General features: G+C 35.4%; 1 protein-coding gene across 2 annotated transcripts in view; it reads right to left on the bottom strand.

Annotated features, from left to right (window-relative positions):
* Positions 1 to 24,745, bottom strand: part of SUCO (SUN domain containing ossification factor) — an 87,285-nt gene that overhangs the window by 6,341 nt on the left and 56,199 nt on the right. For both annotated transcript variants that reach the window (XM_036074175.2, XM_036074177.2), the window contains 7 exons: positions 19,377 to 19,445; positions 18,508 to 18,598; positions 14,779 to 15,942; positions 11,648 to 11,735; positions 8,401 to 8,505; positions 6,661 to 6,815; positions 6,094 to 6,185 (listed from right to left, as the gene is read on the bottom strand). In XM_036074175.2, coding sequence (XP_035930068.1) covers positions 6,094 to 6,185; positions 6,661 to 6,815; positions 8,401 to 8,505; positions 11,648 to 11,735; positions 14,779 to 15,942; positions 18,508 to 18,598; positions 19,377 to 19,445 — 1,764 coding nt within the window. The remainder of the gene's footprint in view (positions 1 to 6,093; positions 6,186 to 6,660; positions 6,816 to 8,400; positions 8,506 to 11,647; positions 11,736 to 14,778; positions 15,943 to 18,507; positions 18,599 to 19,376; positions 19,446 to 24,745) is intronic.

Here is a 24,745-nt window from a genome sequence, read left to right as displayed (position 1 = left end):
TTTAAATACACAAAACATTAACACGTAAGTCAAGTTGGGGATAAAAGATCTTGGTACTGTCCAAGAAGAGGAAAAAGTACTGATTAACTGCAGACTTTGACAAGTATTTGTAAATTCTAAAGTATGAGAAGATGTCAAAGATAATGCACAACTTCTAATGACAGAAAAAGAGAAGAATCTCTTCCTAGCTCCAACAAAAAATCTCTTTAGGAAAGGGAGGAAAAATAAAAAGAGTTAATAGGTAAAAGATATGTGAATACCTTTATGCTAATAAATTTTAACATTTTTTTATTTTTTTTTAAAGATTTTATTTATTTATTTGAGAGAGAGAGAATGAGAGAGAGCATGAGAGGAAGGAGAGTCAGAGGGAGAAGCAGACTCCCCGCCGAGCAAGGAGCCTGATGTGGGACTCGATCCCGGGACTCCAGGATCATGACCTGAGCCGAAGGCAGTCACTTAACCAACTGAGCCACCCAGGCGCCCCTTAACATTTAGATGAAATGGAAAAATTAATGGAAATTTTTAATTTAAAAAATTTAATTTTTAATTAAAAAAAATCAGGTTCCTATAACCAAAACTCCTCTTACAAAGACAATTCTGGACCTATGTGACTAATAATTCACTTGGCATTATACTCTCCAGGTCCATTCATGTTGTTGCAAATGACAAGATCTCATTCTTTCTTAAGACTGAGTAATGTCCCATTGTGTATGTATATATATACACCACATCTTAATCCATTCATCTATGGATGGACATTTGAGTTTGTTTCCATATCTTGGCAATTGTAAATAATGCTGCAATAAACACAGAGGTGCATATATCTTTTCGAATCAGTGTTTTCGTTTTCTTTGGGTAAATAGCCAGTGATGGAATTACTGGATCATATAGTAATTCTATTTTTAATTTTTCTGAGGAACCTCCACACTGTTTTCCCCAATGGCTACACCAGTTTGCATTCCACACAACATGCATGAGGTTCCTTTTTCTCCATATCCTAACACTTGTTGTCTCTTGTGTTTTTGATTTTAGCCATTCTGTCAGGTGTGAGGTGGTTATCTCATTGTGGTTTTGATTTACATTTCCCTGATGATTAGTGATGTTAAGCATCTTTTCATGTGTCTGTTGGCCATCTGTATGTCTTCTCTGGAAAAATGTCTATTCAGGGTCTCTGCCCACTTTTAATAAAGAGCCAATAATGGCCAAGAAACTTGAAGCAACTGAAAATTCATTTAAAATTTTACATTGGAATTCCTATCTAACACCAAACACAAAAAAATAAATTCCAGGTAGATTAAAGACCTAAAAATAAAAACCGAAGTAAACATTTAAAAGAAAATAGAATATCATCCATAAACTTGGAGCAAAAAATTCTGTTTAAACAGGAGATAAAAAGCACTAACCGTAATTGGAGAAAATTTATACATTTGATTACACTAACAGGAGCTTCTCTTATTTAAAAAACTCTATATAAAACACAAGTTTCAGAGCAAAATAAGATATCTGCAACATACTTAATCAATGACTAGGATCAAAATCTTAAAAATAATTATAAACCAGTACAAAAGAGATAAACAACCCAACAGAAGAACAGGCAAAAACCTTAAAATTGCCCAGGAAAGTCATATGACTAAAAGGCATAAGTATATTTGTTCAACTTCATTAGTAATCAGGTAAATGCAAACTACAACTGCACTGAGGTTAATGAATACCTTAAACCTGAGAATCCTAAGTGTTTATTGGCAAGAATGCAGAATAATGGAAATTCTCACAACACTGGTGGAAGCACAAACTGTTTTATGACCACTTTGGAAAAGCCTGCCATTATCTAATCACTTGCAGATAAGCATACTCTACAACCCAGCAGTTTTACATCTAGGCAATATTCCTAGAGAAATTCATACAACTATATTCCAGTATACAAACAAGTGTTTACAGCAGCATTATCTGTAAAGCCCCAAATTGTAAGCAACAGTAGAATGGATAAATACACTGTGAATTAGCTACTGAAATAGGATGGGACGCAATCGTGTATATGAATCTCCCAAGAGAACGCTGAAGAAGAAAAAAAAGTTTACATGTGGTATGATTCTATTTTATCAAAAGCTCAAAATCAGGCAAAACTTATACTGTGAGAAATCCAAAGACCAATGGTAAAACTATTAAGAAAATCAAGAATATGATTATTTCAAAAGTCAGGATAGCTACCTGTGGGAGAAGCAATACCAAGAGTGCTGATCTTGTTCTACTTCTTGATCTGAATGTTAGTTACACAGGCATTCACTTTACAATTACTTTGCAAGTTGTACATTCTAGTTTTATGCACTTTTTGTTTTTTTTGTTTCCTTATATTTCACAGTAAAAATGTGTCACAAAAATCAAAACAATTTTGATCCACCTAGTTTGTCAACAAAAATGAGAGTTGCAAATCAAAGTATAAACCTGATGAAAAGAGAGAAGGACACTAAGAAAAGAAAACTTATAATGAATTAATGTAAGTTACAACATGAATTATCTAAGCCCCATTATTACCTCAAATACTTAGCAGGCAAGAGATTATGTAATTTGTCAATTTTGTATTAATTCATATCAACTTTGTACAAAAGTCCTAGCTTTATATAAAAATAAGACATGGAGCATTACAACCAAGCCACAGAAAAATGATTATAAGAGACTACTATGAACAACTGTATGCCAAAAAATTGGAAACCTAGAAGAAATGGATAAACTCCTAGCAACACACATCAAGAATGAATCACGAAGAAAGAGAAAATATCAACAGATCAATAACAAGTAAGGAGACTGAATCAATAATCAAAACCTCTCAACTAAGAAACGCCCCAAACTAGACAGCTCCATCAAAGAATTCTACCAAACATTTAAAGAAGAATTAACACCAATTCCTGAAACTCTTCCAAAAATTTGAAGGGAACACTTCCAAGCTCATTCTATATAGCCAGAATTACCCTGATACCAAAGCCAGACAAAGGCACTACAGAAAAATTACAGACCAGTATCCCTAATGAATACTGATATGAAAATCTTCAACAAAATATAAGCAAAGCAAATTTGATAGCACATTAAAAGGATATTACACAATGACCAACTGAGATTTATTTCTAGAATAACAAGGATGATTCAACATATGAACATCAATCAATGTGATATACATTAAAAGAATGAAGGACGAAAGCCACATGATCATCCCAACTGATGCAGAAAAAGCATATGACAAGATTCAACACCTTTTCATGATAAAAATACTCAATAAATTAGGAACCGAAGGAAACCTCAACATATTAAAAGGTCATTTATGAAAAAGCCTATAGCTAACATAATAATGATAAAAGACTGAAAGCTTTCCTCTAAGATCAGGAACAAGGCAAGGATGTCAGCTCTCATCACTTCTATTCAACTTAGTACTGGAAGTCCTAGCCAGAGCAATTAGGCAAGAAACGGAAATAAAAGGCATCCAAATTGGACAAAAGGGGGGCACCTGGGTGGCTCAGTCAGTTAAGTGTCGTACTCTTGATTTCAGCTCAGGTCATGATCTCAGGGTTGTGGGATTGAGCTCTGTGTTGGGTTCTGTGCTAGGCGTGGAGCCTGCTTGGGATTCTCTCTCCCTCTCCTTCTGCCTCCCCTCCCCCAACCCCCACCCCCGCCAATTGGACAAAAGTAAAATTATCTCTGTTTAGAGATGACATGATCTTATATGTAGAAAAACCTAAGAATTGCATAAGAAAAACTGTTAATGGATTCAGAAAAGTTGCAGGATACAAAATCAAAGCACAAAAAACCAGTTGCACGTCTATACTTCAGTTGCACGTCTATACTTTTAACAATGAACAATCCAAAAAGGAAATTAAGAAAACAATTCCATTTACAATAGTATCAAAAAGAATAAAATACTTAGGGATAAGCCTAAGAAAGTGTAGGAAAACTACAAAATATTGATGAAAGAAATTAAAGAATACACAAACAAATAATAAAAGAAGACACAAATGGGAAAACATCTCACGTTCATGACTGGAACACTTAATACTGTTAAGATGTCCATACTACCAAAATGATATACAGATTCAGCACAATCCCTATCAAAATCCCAACAGTATTTTTTTGCTGAAATAGAAAAATACATCCTAAAATTTATATCGATTCTCAAGGGACCTCAAATAGGCCAAACCATTTTTAAAAAGAAGAATAAAGTTTGAGGATTCACACTTCCTGATTTCAGAACATGTCACAAAGCTATAGTCATCAAAACAGTGCAGTACTGGGATGCTTGGGTGGCACAGTCAGTTAAGCATAGGACTCTTGGTTTCTGCTCAGGTCATGAGGTCAATCCTGGTGTCGGGCTCTACACTCAGTGTGGAGTCTGCTTAAGACTCTCTCTCCCTATCCCTTTGTCCCTCCCCACCACTATCTCTCTCAATTCTCATTCTTAGTTTCGGCTCAGGGTGTGATCTCAGAGTTGTGAGATCGAGCCCCACATGGGGTTCTGCATTGAGCAGAGTCTGCTTAAGCTTCTGTCTCCCTCTCCTTCTGCGCCACCCCCCCACTGTTTTTCTCTCTCTCTCAAATGAATAAATAAATCTTTAAACAAAACAAAACAGTGTGGTACTGGTATAAAGACTGGTAAGTAGACCAATGGAATAAAGGACCCAGAAACAAACTCTCACACATACGGTCAAATAATCTTCAACAAAAGATTAAGTCAATGAGGAAAAACAGTTTCTTCAACAAACAGTCCTGGGAAAACTGGATACTGACATGCAAAAGAATGAAGCTGAACCCTATCTTACACAATATACAGAAGTTAACTCAAAATGGATTAAAGACCTAAATGTAAGATGTAAAACTATAAAATTCCTACAAGAAAACAGAGGAAACTTCATGACATTGGAGAAATTAACAACAAAAAAATTAAATAAAAAATCTTTTAAATTGGGCAAAGGATATTTCTCCAAAGATGATTTACAAATGTCCCCCAAGCACATGAAAAGATGCTCAACATCACTATGTCAAAGTCAGAGGTCAAAACAGTGGCTATCCTGGGAGGGGGTGGACAGTGACTAAAAGAGCACAAGGAAGTTGCTGGGATGCTGGAGCATGTTCTCCATCTCAGTCTGGGTGTTGGTCACACAGGTGTGCTCATTTGGTTTATGAAAATTCATCAAGCTTTACATACAACGATTACACTTTTCTTACATGTAACACTTCAATTAAAAATTTCAGTTATAAAAGAAAATCAGCCAAAAGAAGAAAAAAAGAAAGAAAAAAGCAGGAAGGAAGAAGAGATTTACTAGTCCTAAGCAAGCACACATGTAATGGGTTAAATTTGTGAAGCTTTGTGATAACAGTAAACCAGCAATGCTCAGCAATGATTACTTGAATTATTTAATCAATTGGAACATGCTGCTGTTAGTAAATCCTGAAGAAAGAGAAGCTAACAATTATTAAAGAAAGCAATCCTAATTGAAATATACAATTAACTTGGTTATTTTAATACTGCTATAAAGTTAAGTCTCTCAGTAAGCGCTAATTATAAAAAAACTAATACAGAAAAATAGCTACTCGGTACAAATTCATTCATTTAAATTTAAGTATTCACTGAAGATAGATGATGGAATGCTATTATAGACCCTGGCCTATAAAAAAGAGAGAGACTAGATCTTTTTTTTCAGAAAGTGCCTCACAGTCCTAAACTACAGATAAAAGGGGTCCTACCTGTACAAGAGGAGGAGGCAGATAAGCACAGGATGCTATGGGAGCACATTCAGGTTTTCCAAATCTGTTGAACTTTCTCAAACATCCCTTTCTAAAAAGAAATACTTCTAAACAGGAGCATGTGCAAACAAAGCTACCAATGGCTAATTAAACTAAGCCCTCCTTCCCCACCCTCTGGGCTTTCAGGAATAAAGGAAGATATAAAGTGTGAAAATGATAAGGTGGTTTTGGCATAGCACAAACACAAAGGTTACTTATACCCATTATTCTGTTGCAGATGGTTTTGAACACAACACTGACATTCTACTTCTGCCAGAAGTAAGCTGGATTCCTGTTTATATATATGTATATTGCATAAAAATCTACCTTCTTTGCCAGTTAACTGTAGAGACTTGGATCTGATGAGTGGGAATGAAGTTCTCCTTTTCAAATTCATATCATCATAGGAAGAGAAACATCTAAAACATGAAGAAAAATCAACATCGGGCACAATGAGTAAACTACATATAATGTACTCTGCAGCTGGGGCTTGATGGAAGCTATTGAGAACTGAATATGCCGCAGAATACTAACCTCTAATGTAACACACCAGTTATTACTATTACATGTTAAAAAAAAAAATTAAGGATCATTCTCTAAAAGGTGCTATATTAAAATACCTATTATCCTCTCCCTTTGAACTCCACATTCAAGCATCCTTCACAACCAAAATATTTCAAGGGTTTATGCACTTCCTATTAATGTTTTCTTTATTCCAGTCTACAGTACCTCCCAGATACAGGACTATCTTGCTAGTTCCAATGATGTTTTAACATTGCAATTTTAAGATATCATATGGGGAAAAGAAATTATCTCAGTATTCCCTTATTCAGTCAAATTTCTCAAAAATATAAAAAAACAGTAAAAAAATGTGAAATAAAATGCTGATATTACCTTTTAGGGCTTGGATATTGATTACTTTTAGGAAGTTTTGAAATATAATCTCCATCAAATTGAGAAGTGTTTCGACAGCGTTGCATACAAAGCATCAGTCCCAAGACAACACAGAGAACCAAAGATATGACAAGATAGCTTTGTCGATCTGAAACCTGAGAGGAGAAAAGGATTTAATTATTATATATTTTATATATTATAGTAATATTAAATATTACATTATTATATTTTGTTATTATAATTTAAAAATTATATTAGGAAAAATATAGTGGGATATAAAATTCAAAGGACAAATCATTTTAAACATTTTTTCATGTGTTTCAAAACCATAAAATGCAGGGCATGCTCTTAGAAAATGTACTACTGAGGTAATGTCTTACTCTGTCTTCCTTTCCCCCTCCAAATCTTTGAACATTTTCAACCTATAGAAAATTTTTAAAAATAGCAATGAACATATTCATGCCTTTCACCTATGTTTACCAATAATTAACATTTTGTCACATTTGCTGTGTTTTTCCATCTGTACTATCTCCTGCTTGGGGAGAAAAAAAAAATCTTGCTCCTGCCTAGTCTTTGCCATCTTGTAATACTGAACCAGCAATCACCCAGTTATTTAAGCCAAAAACATGGGGGTCATCCTTAGTTCCACATCTCACATATCCAATCTTTCATCAAGGCTTGTCTTTCTCTTAAATATTTCCTGAATTCAACAACTTCGCACTGTTCTCCACTTCTAATACCCTAGTCCAAACCAACACCACCTCACCCAGGTTACTGCAACTGCATCCTAGTTGGTCTCCTCCCCACTTCTGCTTTTGCTGTTCCTTAAGAGGCAATTCTCCACAGAGCGACAAATGGGGAGTTTCTCCAAGTATTGGAGATGACCCCTGTCACTTCTTAATTCTTTCCAATGAGTTGCAATGATTAGAATAAAATTCAAATTCTAAATTGCCTACAAAGGCCTACAAGACCCAGTCGCCATGATATCCTGAAGGTACTTCTTACCTTCCTTCCCCTCATTCTGCTCCAGCCATGCCAACTTTCTTTCTGCCCTCAGATATATTACACTCTTTCTAATCGTGGGTCCTTTGCCTAGTGCTGCTCACAGGTTTGTTCTGACCCTAGGCCGCATGTGGCTGCTCTCCTCTTGAGCAGTCAAGTTCTAATGCCACTGCCTCAGATAAGCCTTCCAAAATCACTCTAGCTAAAGGAGCAACTCTTACCACACCACTCCACACACACACATTTCATTTTCTATCCCACTGTCCTTCACATATATTTACTATATGTATTCCCTCACTCCCCCAGAAGAGAGGCTCTGTGTGGCCAGGGACTACGCACTGTTGTATGCCCCAAGGACTGTACAGCTCACACCCACATACAATGGATGCTCAATAAATACTTATTAAATCAATAAAATTTTTGCTTTGTTAAACAACTCAATAAGCCTTTGTGAACTGAAAATGAAGTATCAGTGGTTTGGAAAAGGCCTAATAGAATTGCTTTATAATCATATTTTAGGTAAGACCTAAACTATGAATGCCTTGTTTTCTAAAAAATTATCATAATTAGTATATTTCCAAAACTTTAAAATGCCACATTCTGGTATTCTAAACAAGTTCTCTATAAATGACCATTTTGTTTGGTTGAAGTTCTTAGATAACATGTTCTTAACAAGCCTGCCTTTATGACAATCTCTATATATGCAGTGTGTCTTACAATACCAGCAAATAAAAATACCTCGTGTTTTAATTCTGCCACTGTTGTTGATAAGTTTGAAACAAGCTGTGTCATGTTGGTCAATTGTGCCTGTAGTAACTGGATGGCTTCAGTCTGCCGCTGATCCTATCATAAAGGAAGAAATATTATTTTTGTGTGTGTGAAAGTTTCATCTGTACATTAAATACACTGTAAGTTCCAGTAAAATTACTAAGTTCCTTAAGAAAAAAAATATTAATAGGAAGCTTCTAATGAATGAATAAAGTGTGACCAGAAATTTAAAAACAAAAAATGAATCTGAGACTGTTGAACCCTCCTCTCCTACCCCTCCAAAAAACCATTTTGCCATTTACTGCTACCATTTGGATTGGATTACCATCTAATAGACGTTAAAAAATTACTTTTCAAGTTAATATGGGCTCTACATGTATAAACCAGCATATAGTCAGCTGTATGCAAAACAATCACTTTGTCAAATATGTATTTTTAAACCAAAGCAGTCAGCACAAAAACATGTTGAAAATTTTTGAAAAATGTTTTTGGATATAAAGCAGGCTCATACCAAGAAGCTTTTAAAAGTTCTAGTCTATTGTACACTAGGATGGAACTTAGGATGTCCCATAGTCAAAAACCTGCAACAGTTTATCTAGTCAACGTTGGATATCATCAACGAAAATAAATTAATCGAAAACATCCATCTTTCCAGCTCTAGATTTTTAAAACTTTTATAATCAACAAATATGCCTTTATGTAAAATATCTGCATGCGTATTTTAGGGAATTATGCATCATACTCATGGTCAGGAACCTATATTAATAGGGAGACTGTATTGAAAATTTCAACTTACTACTGAATTTGGGGAGGGGAAAGAGGGCAGAATGTAAAGAAAAGCTAACACTCTATGTAGGATCATTATGAAATAGCTATATAACCATTTATCACTTTAGACCTAAGTTTTTCAAATTTAGATTTAAATAAGTTTTAGGGGCACCTGGGTGGCTCAGTCATTAAGTGCCTGCCTTTGGCTGAGCATGATCCCAGGGTCCTGGGATTGAGCCCCACATCGGGCTCCCTGCTCAGCAGGAAGCCTGATTCTCCCTCTCCCTCTGCCTCCAGTCCCCCTGCTTGTGCTCTCTCTCTCAAATACATAAATAAAAATCTTAAAATAAATAAGTTTTAAATCTCAACTGTGTGTGTGTGTGTGCGCACAGGGTGGGGGGAGTAGGCTGGGGGGAGATGGATACATAAAACTGTAACAAAAAGTTTCACTTACATCCCTTACTGCAATACTCTGTGGTACTTTCTTTTTTTTTTTTTTTTTTTTAAAGATTTTATTTATTTATTTGACAGAGACAGAGATAGCGAGAGCAAGAACACAAGCAAGGGCAGTGGGAGAGGGAGAAGCAGGCTTCCTGCCGGGCAGGGAACCTGATGTGGGACTCGATCCCAGGACCCTGGGATCATGACCTGAGCGGAAGGCAGATACTTAACGACTGAGCCACCCAGGCGCCCTCTGTGGTACTTTCTATCCTACTTCATCTGTTTCAAATGCTGAACCTGACTCATTAAACTGTTTCTTCTGACTCACATTTGACAAATACTGATAAATTCCAGATAGTTATAATCATTGAAAGAAAAAACTATGAAATTTAATAAGTTAGTCAACACTTCTAATCAAGGTTTACCTCCAATACTGTTAATAACACACAAATTATTTACAAGTATTTAAATAAGTCTTTGAGATGAGAAAATATAGAGGGGAAATCATTTTAACCATTAAAATTAATGAAGAACTAAATAACTACTGTGCTCATGGGTCAGAAGACAATATTGTTAAGATGTTAATTCTACGAACTGATGTATAAATTCAATAAAATCTAATCAAGATGCAAACAGGTTGTTTTTTGTAGAAATTGACAAGCTGATTCTAAAATCAATATTAGCCAAAACAATTTTGGAAGAGATGAACAAAGTTGGAAGATTCACACTATGTGATTTCAAGAGTTCCTATAAAGCTACAATAATTGCAACAGTCTGGTATCAGCATAAAAATAGATGAACAGAACAAAAGAGAAGCCCTGAAACAGACATATGTAATATATATATAGAGAGAGAGAGAGAGCGAGAGAATTGATTTATATTTGTATTTATCAAAAGTGCAAAGGAAATTCAGGGGGGAAGGGTAGTCTTTTCAACAATGATACTGGAATAAAGGGAAATTTATTCATGTTTCTCTATCCCCCTCCCCACCAAAAAACTTTGAGCCATACTTCAGAACATGTAAAAATTAAAATAGATTATAAATCTAATGTAAAACGAAAACTACAAAACTTTTAGAAGAAAACTGAGGAAAAATTCTTTGTGACTCTGGGTTAGGGAAAGATTTTATAGAGCAAAGAGAAAATAGATAAACAGGCTTTAACAAATTAAAAACTTCTGCTCTTCAAAAGGCACTTTTAAGAGAATGACAAAAGAAATAATGAACTGGGAGAAAATATTTGCAAAGTATACCTCTAATAAAGGACTTGTATTCCGAATACATTTTAAATAACTCTCAAACTTCAATTAAAAAAAAAAAAAAACTAAAGGAGGAAATCTGTATGGAACCACAACTGGATTGTTAGGAACTAGCAGTAAGATGCAACTAAACTCTGAAACCTCAGGTCTCCTCACTTCATCTCACCATCCCCTAGTCCCAGAAAAACTTTTAGCAAAGTATAAAATTTCTTCATCATAGTAACACACTGTAAAAACTTTTAATAAACATCTGGATATTGCAATACCGAAATTGTGCAATACTGAAATTGTTTCCTTAAAATCAACAAGACAGGGTAATGGCCAATTACCAGTCACATTGCGTCACAGGCAAGAGATAAAGGGGGAAAAAAGAAGAAATGAAAAGGTATAAGGATTAAAAAGAAGAAACAGAACTGTACTTATTTGCAATCAATTAGATTATCTGTGTAGAAAACCACAAAAGATTTGAGTTTAACAAAGCTGCTTAAAAAAAGGCCACTGCATTTCTGCCACATATACACACACAAACTTAGAAATGTAATAGGAATAATGCTCAAGAAAATTTTCTCTAGAGGAGATATAGATGCTAATAGCTAGGTAATTTTCCAAACATGACATCATATCATAGGTTTATCATCACCTATCAGGGGAAAAAAATGAACCAACACTACTTATCCTTCTTACCAGCAAGAGCCTACAAAATTCAAAAGCAATTTATATAAAAAGTAAATAAGGGTTGAAGATGACCAACCTGCTCCTCTGCTATTCTTGAAGTATTCTGAAGTTTTACTATTGTTTTATTGAAAGCCTTTTGCATTTCTTCCATTTGTTTTCGGTACCTACGGAGTAAGAAAAGATTTATTAAATTAGCTTTAATTTCTTATTTCTTAACTTATTACTGGAAACACACTTCTGATTGCAATACAGGAGATAAATCTACTTTTTTGAAAATGACTCTTATTGAGGCCTGGAACACTTACAAAGGTAAAATAAAGAGATCCCTTGAGGTATTTGCTACCTTACTACTATGTAAGATTAGTCACATATATGATCAATCAATTTATGACAAAGGAGCTAAGAATATAAAATGGGGAAAGAACAGTCTTTTCAATAAATGGTGTTGGGAAAACTGGACAGCCACATTCAAAGGAATGAGAGTGGATTGCTATCTTACACCATACACCAAAAGTAACTCAAAATGGATTAAAGACTTGAATGTAAGACCTGAAATCATAAAACTCAGAAGAAAACACAGGTGGTAAGCTCCTTGACATTGATCTTGGTGATGGTTTTCTGGACTTGACAACAAAAGCAAAAATAAACGAGTACATATCAAACTAAAAAGTTTCTGTATAGCAAAGGAAACCATCAATGAAATGAAAAGGCAACTTGCCAAATGGGAGAAAAACTTTGCAAATCATATATCTGATTGGAGTTAATATCCAAAGTACATAAAGAACGTATACCTCTGAATAATAAAAAATTAAAGAATCCAATTAAAACAGTGGCACAGGATCTAAACAGGCCTTCTCCACAGTCATACGATGGCCAACAGGTACATGAAAAGATGCTCAACATCACTAATCATCATGGAAATGCAAATCAAAATCACAATGAGAGATCACATCTGTTAGAATGGCTATTATCAAAAAAGATAAGACATAACACATGTTGGCAAGGATGTAGAGAAAAGGGAACCCTTGCTGGTAGAAATGCAAATTGATGCAGCCACTCTGGAAAAGTTAGGGAGGTCCTCAAAAATTAAAAATAGAACTACTTCATGATCTAGCAACTCGACTTCTGAGTATTTATCCGAAGAAAATGAAAAACACTAAGTTGAAAAGATATATGTACCCCCATGTTCACTGCAGCATTATGTACAATAGCCAAGATGGCAACAACCTAAGTGTTCATCGAATGATAAATGGATATAGTAAATGCGGTATCTGTACACAATGGAATATTATTCAGCCACAAAAAAAGAAGGAAATCTTGCCATTTGCAACAACATGGATGGATGGACTTGAGGACGTTATGCTAAGTGAAATAAGTCAGAGAAAGACAAATACCATACGATCTCACTTATATGTGGAATATAGTAATAATAATGATGACAGTAATACCCTCAAACTCAGAGATAGAACAAATTGGTGGTTATGTGAGGTAGGGGATGGGAGATGGGAGAAATGGGCAAAGGGGGTCAAAAGGTACAAATTTCCAGTTATAGAATGTATAAGTAATGGGAATGTAATGTATAGCATGGTAACTATAGTTAATAATACTCTATATTTGAAAGTTGCTAGGAGAGTAGATCTTGAAAGTTCTTGTCGCAAGGAAAAAATCTTATAATTGTATGGTAATGAATGTTAACTAGACTTAGTGTGGTGATCATTTTACAATATATACAAATATCAAATCATTATGTTGCATATCTGAAATTAATGTCAATTATATCTCAATAAAAAATTAAAAAGAATCAGTAATTTCTGTGGTTCCCTTAGGGGGGCAATTAGGGTAGGGAGAAGCAGGTAGGAGGTACTTTTTTTTTTTTTTTAAGATTTTATTTATTTGAGAGAAGAGAGAGCACAAGTGGGGGTGGGGGGGGGAAGGACAGAGGGAGAGAAAGAAGCAGACTCCCCGCGGAGCAGGGAGCCTGATGTGGGGCTCGATCCCAGAACCCCGAGATCATGACCTAAGCCGAAGGCAGACACTTAACCAACTGAGCCACCCAGGCGCCCCAGGTAGGAGGTATTTAAGTGGGCATGCATGCACATGCACACACAATTTGCTAATAAATTGTGTGGATTAGGAGGAAACCCATTAGGATATAATGATGACCTTAGTGACATCTTAGTAGTAGCATTTTAATTTAAAAGGAGTAGGAAAAGGTGGTGTTTCAGACATTCTGGACACTTAGTGCCTAGGTGGTTGCAAAATGTTGGAGAAGCCCTGAGGACACTGGACACTTAAGGGATAAAAAAGAGTAAACAGATATAAAAAAATGGAGAATTGTGCCTGGGGTCCCTAATCACTGCATAAGCACACTGGCACTTATGAGCACAATAGCATAAATTATCACAACTACAACTAGGATTCTAGGACTTCTTTGAAAGACTGCAAATGTTGCCTAATCATCCAGTTCAGTCTACTCTAGTCTTCACTGATTTTTTTTTTTTTTTTAAAGATTTTATTTATTTATTTGACAGAGAGACACAGCGAGAGAGGGAACACAAGCAGTGGGAGAGGGAGAAGCAGGCTTCCCGCGGAGCAGGGAGCCCGATGCAGGGCTTGATCCCAGGACCCTGGGACCATGACCTGAGCCGAAGGCAGACGCTTAACGACTGAGCCACCCAGGCGCCCCTAGTCTTCACTGATTTAAACTCTTACTTGTTCTTGTCTAATTCCACTAAAAGCTTCAATATCTAATGTTTTTTATAGATATTACATATACAGTGTGTGTGTGTGTATATATATGTGTGTGTGTGTATGTGTGTATGTGTGTGTGTGTGTGTGTGTATATATATATATATATATATATATATATATATATATATATGTTATATAATACTATAATTTTCACATGAGTACTGTGGGAGCCAAACAGTAAAAGTGGCTAAAGTTAAACAACAGAAGAAAGGAAAAACTGATTAAAGATAATTCAAACTTGTGGTCACCCTAATATTTAAAGATATTACATCACTTAGTACTTCTAAAAAAGAAAATCAATTCTTTAAGTCATTGATCAACATCTAAGTAACACTCTCTCCAGCTAAAATGGTACTGATTACTACTATATCATGAGATAATTAATCCTCTACTCAGAAAACATACTATGCTACTTATGTTGCAAAGTAGAATGTGCTAATTGATAATAAAGCTTACCTTTGGCTAAGCTCCTCCAGATAGCGGCCACTGAGAGACATGTTAACTTCTAAGGCTTTTATACGATTATTAAGTCTCATAAATACTGACTCCTTTTGGTTTGATCCATGTACAAGATTTCCATTAGTGTACCCTAGATCTGTCGAATTTTGCAATTCAGCATAAAAGTCTGTAGCCGTCCTCTGTAGCCCTCTTAAAAGGGCATCTTCCGGAGACTGTTCTTCCTCTCTCACTTCAGGTAATGAAGAAGTATCCATAACAGGAGTCAAAATTTGCTTTGGTGTGTCAGCTATGTTCATTTTGGCTTCCCCATCTTCACTGTCTGGCATAGTAGCTGTGTTTACAGGTGGTACTATTGTTTCAGATAGCTTTGTGATAATGTGCATGGAGTTTATATCTTCTTTTACAATATTATCCATTACTTCACTAAGTTTATTTGTTTCATAGATCACAGCTGGCTTCTCTATAGAACTAAAACTCTCAGACTTTTTTTCTGTCTCATTATCAAACTCAACAGAATTCTCTTGAGGGATCACTTGAGATGGTGTAGGTCCTGCCTCATATTTACTAGGCTCAGACACTTCTGTTTTAGGTAATGAATGGATTTCTGGAGTAACATCTAAGAGAAGAGACTGAGGAAGAGTTTGAGGATGGCTTGGTTCAAGTTCAATTGCATCTGCACTGTGATTAATCAAATCACCTTGGTGCATACTACTTAAATCACCTAGAACAATAGTTTCAGCATCCTTTTCCTTTCTCTTACTGTCCAATTCTCCACTTGGAGGTTGCAATACTAAAACATCCACTGATTCTGCAGGAAGTGGTAATGGTGGTTGAGCCGACATGAGATGATCTTTTTCTTTACTCACAGCAGTTCTGCTATGTTGCCGATAAAGAGCAACTCTAACTGAACACCATTTATATACGTATTCCGAAAAACTAGAAATACAACAAACTGTGGTCAGTTCACTGCAAAATATTTGTGTCTCTGACTCAAACCAGGGTGATGATTCGTCCTCCTGTTCACCACTACCCAGAAGGGTCACTGTAGATGGACTTGCCTCCTCTTCTTCCTCTTGAACCAGCTGTACAATTGGACTCTCTTTTGGAGTATCGGGTGATGATAGCTCTGTATCATATATGTGCCCTTCAGTGGTTACAAACCTAGAAATACATATCATAATTACATATCACTTTAATTAGAAATCTAAAGTTAAAATTATGCTAAAAAATCAATGTATCATACATCAAATAAAAGGAAGACTAGAAATATAGAAGAAACTGAAATTTTTTTTGGATGAATTTTTCCCCTTTAAGTCAGTTTCATTATAAAAACAAGTATTATTCAGAAATGGTAACAGAAAGACCATTTATCAAGTGATCAGTCAGATGACTCAAATCACTATTTACTAAATCAAACTTGCTTTTTAAAAATATCTATTTAAGAATTGCTTATATGTGGAGTCTAGGAACTAGAATCTGGGATTCTTAATATATGAATGCACTTTGTATTTGAATATCATACTTTTAAAAGGTAGCTAGATTTCTCAAAGAAAATTTTTCTGTGGATGACTTGAGGAATTCCAGGGTAGCATTACACATACACACACGATTATCTGCATCCCTCCCTCCCCAAAATAATCTTAACATCATCTGGGCTAATTTTCTATTATTTAAAGCCAAATACTTAACAACTCTAATGAAAGTCCTGGCTAATAATAAATAGTGCCCCATCTATAACTTAATACCATCTGTAGGATCTAGAGTATGTATGTAAGGTAGGGGAGTAGGGGGATGGAGCTGGTAGGAATAGTGCTGTAAATTATAATGTCTGTGGTTCATTCCAAGATAAAAATAAATTTCCAGGTGCAACCCTTACAGTACAAAAGGTACAAACTGAAAAAATAAAGTCATTTGAATACCAAAAAGAAACATCTTCATATATAATTTTCCTACTCTGAAAAATTACTAAGAATGCCAGGAAATGTCTGAGTAAAGACTAATATCATAGTAGCAAAGGTAGGAATAAAATAGTATCTAAAAGCTAGATTTTCATCTTGTTGACAGTAAGTAAATGGACAAAACTAAAACACAATTAGACTACGCTTCTCTAAATAGATGATATATAGATAGATGGTCTCTAATAACATTTCTTACATCTTTATTGCTTACTATCTACAACATAAATTTAGACAGTAAAAAGGAGCAGTGTCTGAAGAAAGGGAGGGAGAAAACTAAAATGAATTAATTTGGTACAAATTAAGTTATATACCATCTATATATACCCTAATCAGAGCTATACTTTAAAAAACTCAAATGTGGGAAAAGAAAATAAGTCATCTTTTCATAGGAACTTTAACAGTGACACCCTATCATGGATTCTTTCATTTTCATTTATTTTCTTCAAAGGATTGCATATAGTAATCAAAAAGAATTTAAAACAAATATAAAGAAACATTAAACTAAAAAGTAAGCAATTATATTAAAAAATCTATTAAAATCAAACTAATAGAGAAAAGTAAAAACTACTATATAAGCCTGATGTGGTATCTTTCAATAAATATTCATATGTCTATATGGAGGAGAGTGTGTATATGTGTGTGTGTGTCTGTGTGCACATATATAAAGTGAAATCAGTTTCCTTTAGTTCTGAAAAATAAGACATACTATGTGTTGTTAACTGAAGAAGCCTAGTCCTAAAACTGGGACTAGCAGGCACAGCTCCACATAATTAGAAACAACACCAAGAATGTCCCTATCCTAAATAGATTTCTTAGGATCTTCTAGGACTCAATGACACAGAATGCTATATTTTCTCTCTAGTCATCCAATAAACAAATATCTTTAGTCACTTTCCAAATAAACACAGAATACAAGTATGTCACTGTGCCCTTCAAAGCACAAAAACCTCATTTTTTATTTAGTATGGTATTTAGGAATTACAGCTCAAACCATACCCACTGCACGTTTCATTACATATTTCCTGTTCAAATATCTCATCCTGTCAAGCAGAGTTCTGAGACAAAAGGCTTTCAACATTTTACAGAGTATATCTAATGAAATACACATAAACTTACAATAACTATACCCAATTATCCAGTCTATGAGCTTATCTCTTATAGATAAGAAGAAGTGGCAAAAAACCTTAATCATCTCTGGTAGAAAAGACTAAAGAAATGAGGATATTTTATGTTAACTACATGACAGACATTCCTGTCCAAAGTGCCCCACTGCAATCCAGGAGAAGACGTCTATCTAATTCAATTTAAGAAAGTGAACACTGTAAGAGTTTGTTTTGAGACAAATACATAATTTAAGAATCACTGCTCTAGGAATGAATATCAGGCACCTTTGTAGCTTTTGAGGCACAGCACAGGTACTTAATCAATGCTTTTAAATTTGAACTTAATAAATGCAAGCTTTTAAAATGTGTCCTCAAACCTATACCTGCAGAATTAGGCCAATTCTTTGCAATAAGAAAAAGATTCAGTATTGTGAATAATAGAAGTAATATATATCAAAACAACAAACATCTGGTCTGGAGTGAAGTGCATTTCTGGTACCCAAGAAGCAACTCAAAGATATTTTAAGTGGCTGTGGAATGCTTGCCCTATGATTCAGAGCTTTCTATAGATAATCATTTCACACATAAACCACAAGTACCTTTCTATGTACTAGTACATTTAGCTCTCCATTTTAACAGAACTCTAATATCACAATATAACTTACTCAGGTGATGGAACAGGAGTTGAAACAGGAGCTAAGTCAGGCATTTTAGGTGCAGCTGTGGCAGTGGCATTCTCAGATATACTTTTATTTCCTATTTTAAGAAAGATACCCATGTTGAGTTTAATTTTAAAAAGCTATGCCATGACGATATTTCACCATAACAAATAAAGAACTTTAGTTTCTGGGGGAGAGAAAAAGTCAAATAGGTTTGCTACTGCAGACTTTATTTTCTTTCATCAAGGTTCTTTTAGAAAGAAATGATCATACAAAGTCAGAACTACAAATAATGCATATTCTCAACTTCTCAGATAATTAAAGCAAGTCAATGACTATAAATTCTGTGTAATCTTATGTGATTAACATGCCTTCTAGACACCTAAAGGAGTTACTAAAGGAAATAAGAAGAAATGTATGGGTCATTTTAAGTTCGCACTTGGAACTAAGTATTTTCTAAGAACAAAAAAAGGCAAGGTGGTTTCTCCTTGCTATTAATACTCTTATTTGGCATTCTGTAGAGGGAAAAAAAAAAAAAAATCACTTTGTAAATTGAGTAGTTATTTGATAAATAAAAGCATGCATGAACTACCACTAGAAAACTTCAGGAAAGAGATAAGGGATAAAATTATTACTTCTACAGCAGGAAGAGTCAAAAAAGAAATTCATGAATTTTATATAGACAGGATCGTATTATAAGAGAGAACTTGTGAAATTCAAATAAACAATGAATAATAGAAGATTGGTAAGTCCCTTTGATTCATTTCTATATTTCTAAATGAAAATTAAGTTCCTTGGCTTATTAATTAATTTTCCTAACTAGAATGATCCTTGGAGTATCAGATATTTAAAAGACCCATAAAATGATTAGGTACCTTCTGTCAGGTCTTCAGTTTTTGCTCCCAGAATATTAGCGGCAATATTCACCATATTTAGAATGGCATCTAAAACAAAATTCAATCAGAAAAAAATACCAATACACCTAAAAATTCTTATATAGCTTAATATCAGATAGTCAAAAAACCATTTATAATGGTCTTTTTGCATTTTTTTGGACTAATTACCTTTTTGTTCATCTTACTACGTAAGTCCAATATAGGACACAAATTTCAGCCAAAAAGTATAAAACATAAATCTGAATTTTTATGTTCAGAAGGAATTTAAAACTTAATTATACTTTTTTGGTTAACCTTCCCCAAACCTTTTGCTAAAACACTATCTTCAGCATATTACAAAATTCAAGTAAAATTCAACATATAGCCTCTACTGGGGCAGGGAAAAATACGTGACAACCAAAATTAGTATTTTACAGAAAAGCTTGTTTTTCTTTAAAAGTTTCTACCGTTTAAAACAAAAACAAAAAAGTTTGAAGAAGTAGTTTTTCTTAAACAGGTGATTTTTATAGATATAAACAAAATGGGAAGATTATTATCCAAAGGAGTGCAGGAAAATTTTATTTTCAACTATGAACATATCTTAGGAGAGCAGGAAAATTTTATTTTCCACTATGAACATATTTATTGATAATATGGTTAAATCCCAACTTGATACTGCACAGAATCAAATTTCTTTGGTAACTTTTAATGATGTTTAATGGATAACACATGACACAAAATCTTTTGTGAATTGGGTGGGTATGGGCATGGGCAGGTTAAGTTAAAGTCATAAAACTCTCAGTGCTGTAGGTAAAGCAATCTGCATACCTGCAAATTCTGCCTCTTTCTAAAGAGGATACTTGGATGATGAGTTTAACATCTGAATAAATAGCCAAAGGCACATGAGTATCACAAAATACCTGACTCCATAAAAAGCTGGTGCTGAGAATAGGTGGCTTCCTTCTATGATGTAATTTTAAGGGAAATTAATTTCCATCCCCAATCTAATCTCTAACATTCCACTAGAAGTTAATTCACCAGTTATCAGGTATTTCTCCTATTAAAATATTAATATCTGGCAAGGGCTACATATTAAGTCTCATCAGTTATTTCTGTCTTGTTTTCCTTTCCCAAGAGATCCATAGGGTTTTCATCACACTTTCAGTGAAAATCATAGATGTGAAAAGTAGGAAAGGCTCTAAGGGAGGAAAAGCTAACACCCTATTCAGAAAATTGAGAGGAAGCCAAGCACTGTCACCTGGAGCTGATCCTATAGATACATGTTTTATGGTAGGAGAAAATACTAAGAAATTTTAGACAGTTTAAAATGATAACTGGTAGTCATAAATTTCGATATTTACAAAGTACAGGAATGGTACTTTGTTCCAAGCACTGGTACAACACACAAAAGCTTTGTACTTGATTTGTAAATGTCTAGGACTATAGGTCAACCTTGCCCTTCCTTTGACCAGACAAACTGGTAAACAAAGAAGCAGCGTTGATTCTTAGGCTAAAGCATGAGATAAAAACAAGAATGGAAACACATATTTCCACACAAACCAAAATAAAAGTGGCAATGGAAACTCTTTTATTTCCACATAAATCCACTTTTAATGTCAATCAATACTGCAATAGTATCTGACCTGCCAGCTGAAGTTCAGTCAAAATGGACTGCTTCATAGAATCCAAATTCTGGAATCAAATCTATAGTCTGAAGTCCTTGTGCTTCAAAGGGCAATCTGACCTCAGATAACAAATTTTTTGGCATTTAAATTTGGGGGTATTTATTGTTAAAGAATTCAAGAACAGAACACATCTACGGATCTGTGTAAAGAGAGCAGCTTTAGAGTACTACTTTTTAACCTAAACATAAAGAAGATTTACACCATCCTTCATTTAAAAATACTATTTATCATCATTTCAGGGGGCTACTTGGTAACAAAAGCAAAATTTGGCAAATTTCTACATTCTCAGTCCATCTAAAAATTAATTTTGCTTCTGTTCACAGAACACTGCCAAATGTAGTCTTATTTTGTCTTTTGAGAGAAAGCAACTTTGTGTATATTCTATTCTGACCATTCCCAATTTGCATCCAAACACATGATAGTTTGTCACAATCATAATGTGGCCACTAAAAGACCTTCTGAATAGGCTAAGGTAATAATTTGGAATATAGTACCAAACTAGACATTTGTCCTTAATTTCTCCCAGATTAGCCAACTCCTTTATCTTTGAGCTGGGCACTATTCATCCAATCTCATTCTTTTAGGAATGAAATTCTCCCCAGGGACCATCAACATGTTATACTCAGTCTCCAGCCACTAAGGCTCCTTTTGATATGGAAAACAAACTACCTACGCTACAACATAACAAGACAAACCAACAAAATAACTATTTTCTACCATTTGTATTTAGATACCTCTGCTGCATGCCCACCCTCATTCTCACTTCTCCTTCTAGATCTATAAAATATATACATTCATAAAAAATACTTTGATGTAAGAGAACACAAAAACTGTATTTTGTCTTAAACATATACACAGAAACCTGGCCTTTAAGTGATTCTAACAAAATGCAGACCATATTTAGAAGTAAAGGCAGACTTGTAAGAAAATGAAAGTAGAGAGTGGTCTGGAAAATCCACATGACAAAGTACAAGGAAAGCAGAATGATATTAAGAATTTTTTGTTGAAGTAAAATATTTAAATGTTCTGGTTAAAGAATGTAAATAAAAGAACCAAGCAGAAGAGCTGCCATAACTGGCATGTATACAAAGTCAAGAACGCTGCTTTCCCCAACATCGTAGTTTCCCCCTTTTTGGTAGTTAAGAAAATTATATAATGTCAAGAATGTCCAAACATTCAGTATGTATGCTCTTTGACAACCAAGTTCCAACGGAATCAATGTACTCTGGTGACATATATTTCCTATAACTACTAACTGCTCAATACCAAAAGGAAAAGGGAGTTTCTTTTTTTTTTTTATTTTTTTATTGTTATGTTAATCCCCATACATTACATCATTAGTTTTAGATATAGTGTTCCATGATTCATTGTTTGTGCATAACACCCAGTGCTCCATGCAGAACGTGCCCTCCTCAATACCCATCACCAGGCTAACCCATCCTCCCAGCCCCCTCCCCTCTAGAACCCTCAGTTTGTTTTTCAGAGTCCATTGTCTCTCATGGTTCTTCTCCCCCTCCGATTTCCCCCCCTTCATTCTTCCCCTCCTGCTACATTCTTCTTCTTTTTTTCTTTCTTAACATATATTGCATTATTTGTTTCAGAGGTACAGATCTGAGATTCAACAGTCTTGCACAATTCACAGCGCTCACCAGAGCACATACCCTCCCCAGTGTCCATCACCCAGTCACCCCATCCCTCCCACCCCACCCCCCACTCCAGCAACCCTCAGTTTGTTTCCTGAGATTAAGAATTCCTCATATCAGTGAGGTCATATGATACATGTCTTTCTCTGTTTGACTTATTTCGCTCAGCATAATACCCTCCAGTTCCATCCACGTCGTTGCAAATGCCAAGATCTCATTCCTTTTGATGGCTGCATAATATTCCATTGTATATATATACCACCTCTTCTTTATCCATTCATCTGTTGATGGACATCTTGGCTCTTTCCACAGTTTGGCTATTGTGGACATTGCTGCTATAAACATCGGGGTGCACGTAGCCCTTCGGGTCCCTACTTTTGTATCTTTGGGGTAAATACCCAGGAGTGCAATTGCTGGATCATATGGTAGCTCTATTTTCAACTTTTTGAGGAACCTCCACACTGTTTTCCAGAGTGGCTGCACCAGCTTGCATTCCCACCAATAGTGTAGGAGGGTTCCCCTTTCTCTGCATCCCCGCCAACATCTGTCATTTCCTGACTTGTTAATTTTAGCCATTCTGACTGGTGTGAGGTGGTATCTCATTGAGGTTTTGATTTGGATTTCCCTGATGCCGAGCGATATTGAACACTTTTTCATGTGTCTGTTGGCCATTTGGATGTCTTCTTTGGAAAAATGTCTGTTCATGTCTTCTGCCCATTTCTTGATTGGATTCTTTGTTCTTTTGGTGTTGAGTTTGATGAGTTCTTTATAGATTTTGGATACTAGCCCTTTATCTGATATGTCATTTGCAAATATCTTCTCCCATTCTGTCGGTTGTCTTTTGGTTTTGTTGACTCTTTCCTTTGCTTTGCAAAAGCTTTTTATCTTGATGAAGTCCCAAGAGTTCATTTTTGCCCTTGCTTCCCTTGCCTTTGGCGATGTTTCTAGGAAGAAGTTGCTGCGGCTGAGGTTGAAGAGGTTGCTGCCTGTGTTCTCCTTTAGGATTTTGATGGACTCCTGTCTCACACTGAGGTCTTTCAACCATTTGGAGTCTATTTTTGTGTGTGGTGTAAGGAAATGGTCCAGTTTCATTCTTCTGCATGTGGCTGTCCAATTTTCCCAACACCATTTGTTGAAGAGACTGTCTTTTTTCCATTGGACATTCTTTCCTGCTTTGTCAAAGATTAGTTGACCGTATAGTTGAGGGTCCATTTCTGGGCTCTCTATTCTGTTCCATTGATCTATGTGTCTGTTTTTGTGCCAGTACCATACTGTCTTGATGATGACAGCTTTGTAGTAGAGCTGGAAGTCCGGAATTGTGATGCCGCCAGCTTTGCTTTTCTTTTTCAACATTCCTCTGGCTATTCGGGGTCTTTTCTGGTTCCATACAAATTTTAGGATTATTTGTTCCATTTCGAAAAGGGAGTTTCTATTAATATTAAAGCCATAGGGAAAAAAAGGGTGGGGGGCCGCCTGGGTGGCTCAGTCAATTCAGTGTCCGACTCTTGATTTTGGCTCACGGATGTGAGATTGAGCCCTATGTTAGGCTCTGTGCTGGGCATGGAGTCTGCTTAAGATTCTCCCTCTCCCTCTGCCCCGGCTTAAAAAAAAAAAAAAAAAAAGATTAAAGCCACAGAATTCTTTTTTTTTTTTTAAAGATTTTATTTATTTATTTGACACAGAGAGAGAGAGAGAGAAGAGCAGGGGGAGCAGCAGAGGGAGAGGGAGAAACAGGCTCTCCGCAGAGCAGAGAGCCTGATGCAGGACTCGATCCCAGGACCCTGAGATCATAACCTGAGCCGAAGGCAGACACTTAACCAACTGAGCCACCCCAAGCCACGGAATTCTGTTTTGGTGCCACTATCTAAATTTAAAAAGTAAATCAGATTCAAAATTAGCCAATTTCAAGCTAATTCATAAAGTGTGATGATGATAGTAAAATTCAGATATTTCAGTGCCAGAGACTAGCTCTTTGGCCTGATTCCACTCTGTTATTTACTCCTTAAATATTATACCACCTTGGAGGTGGGAGCAAAGTCAG

Source organism: Halichoerus grypus, chromosome 7 (assembly GCF_964656455.1).
Source record: "Halichoerus grypus chromosome 7, mHalGry1.hap1.1, whole genome shotgun sequence".
In the NCBI taxonomy this organism is placed as follows: domain Eukaryota; kingdom Metazoa; phylum Chordata; class Mammalia; order Carnivora; family Phocidae; genus Halichoerus; species Halichoerus grypus.
Note: the sequence above shows the minus strand (reverse complement) of the source record. Positions and strands in the feature narration are given on the sequence as shown.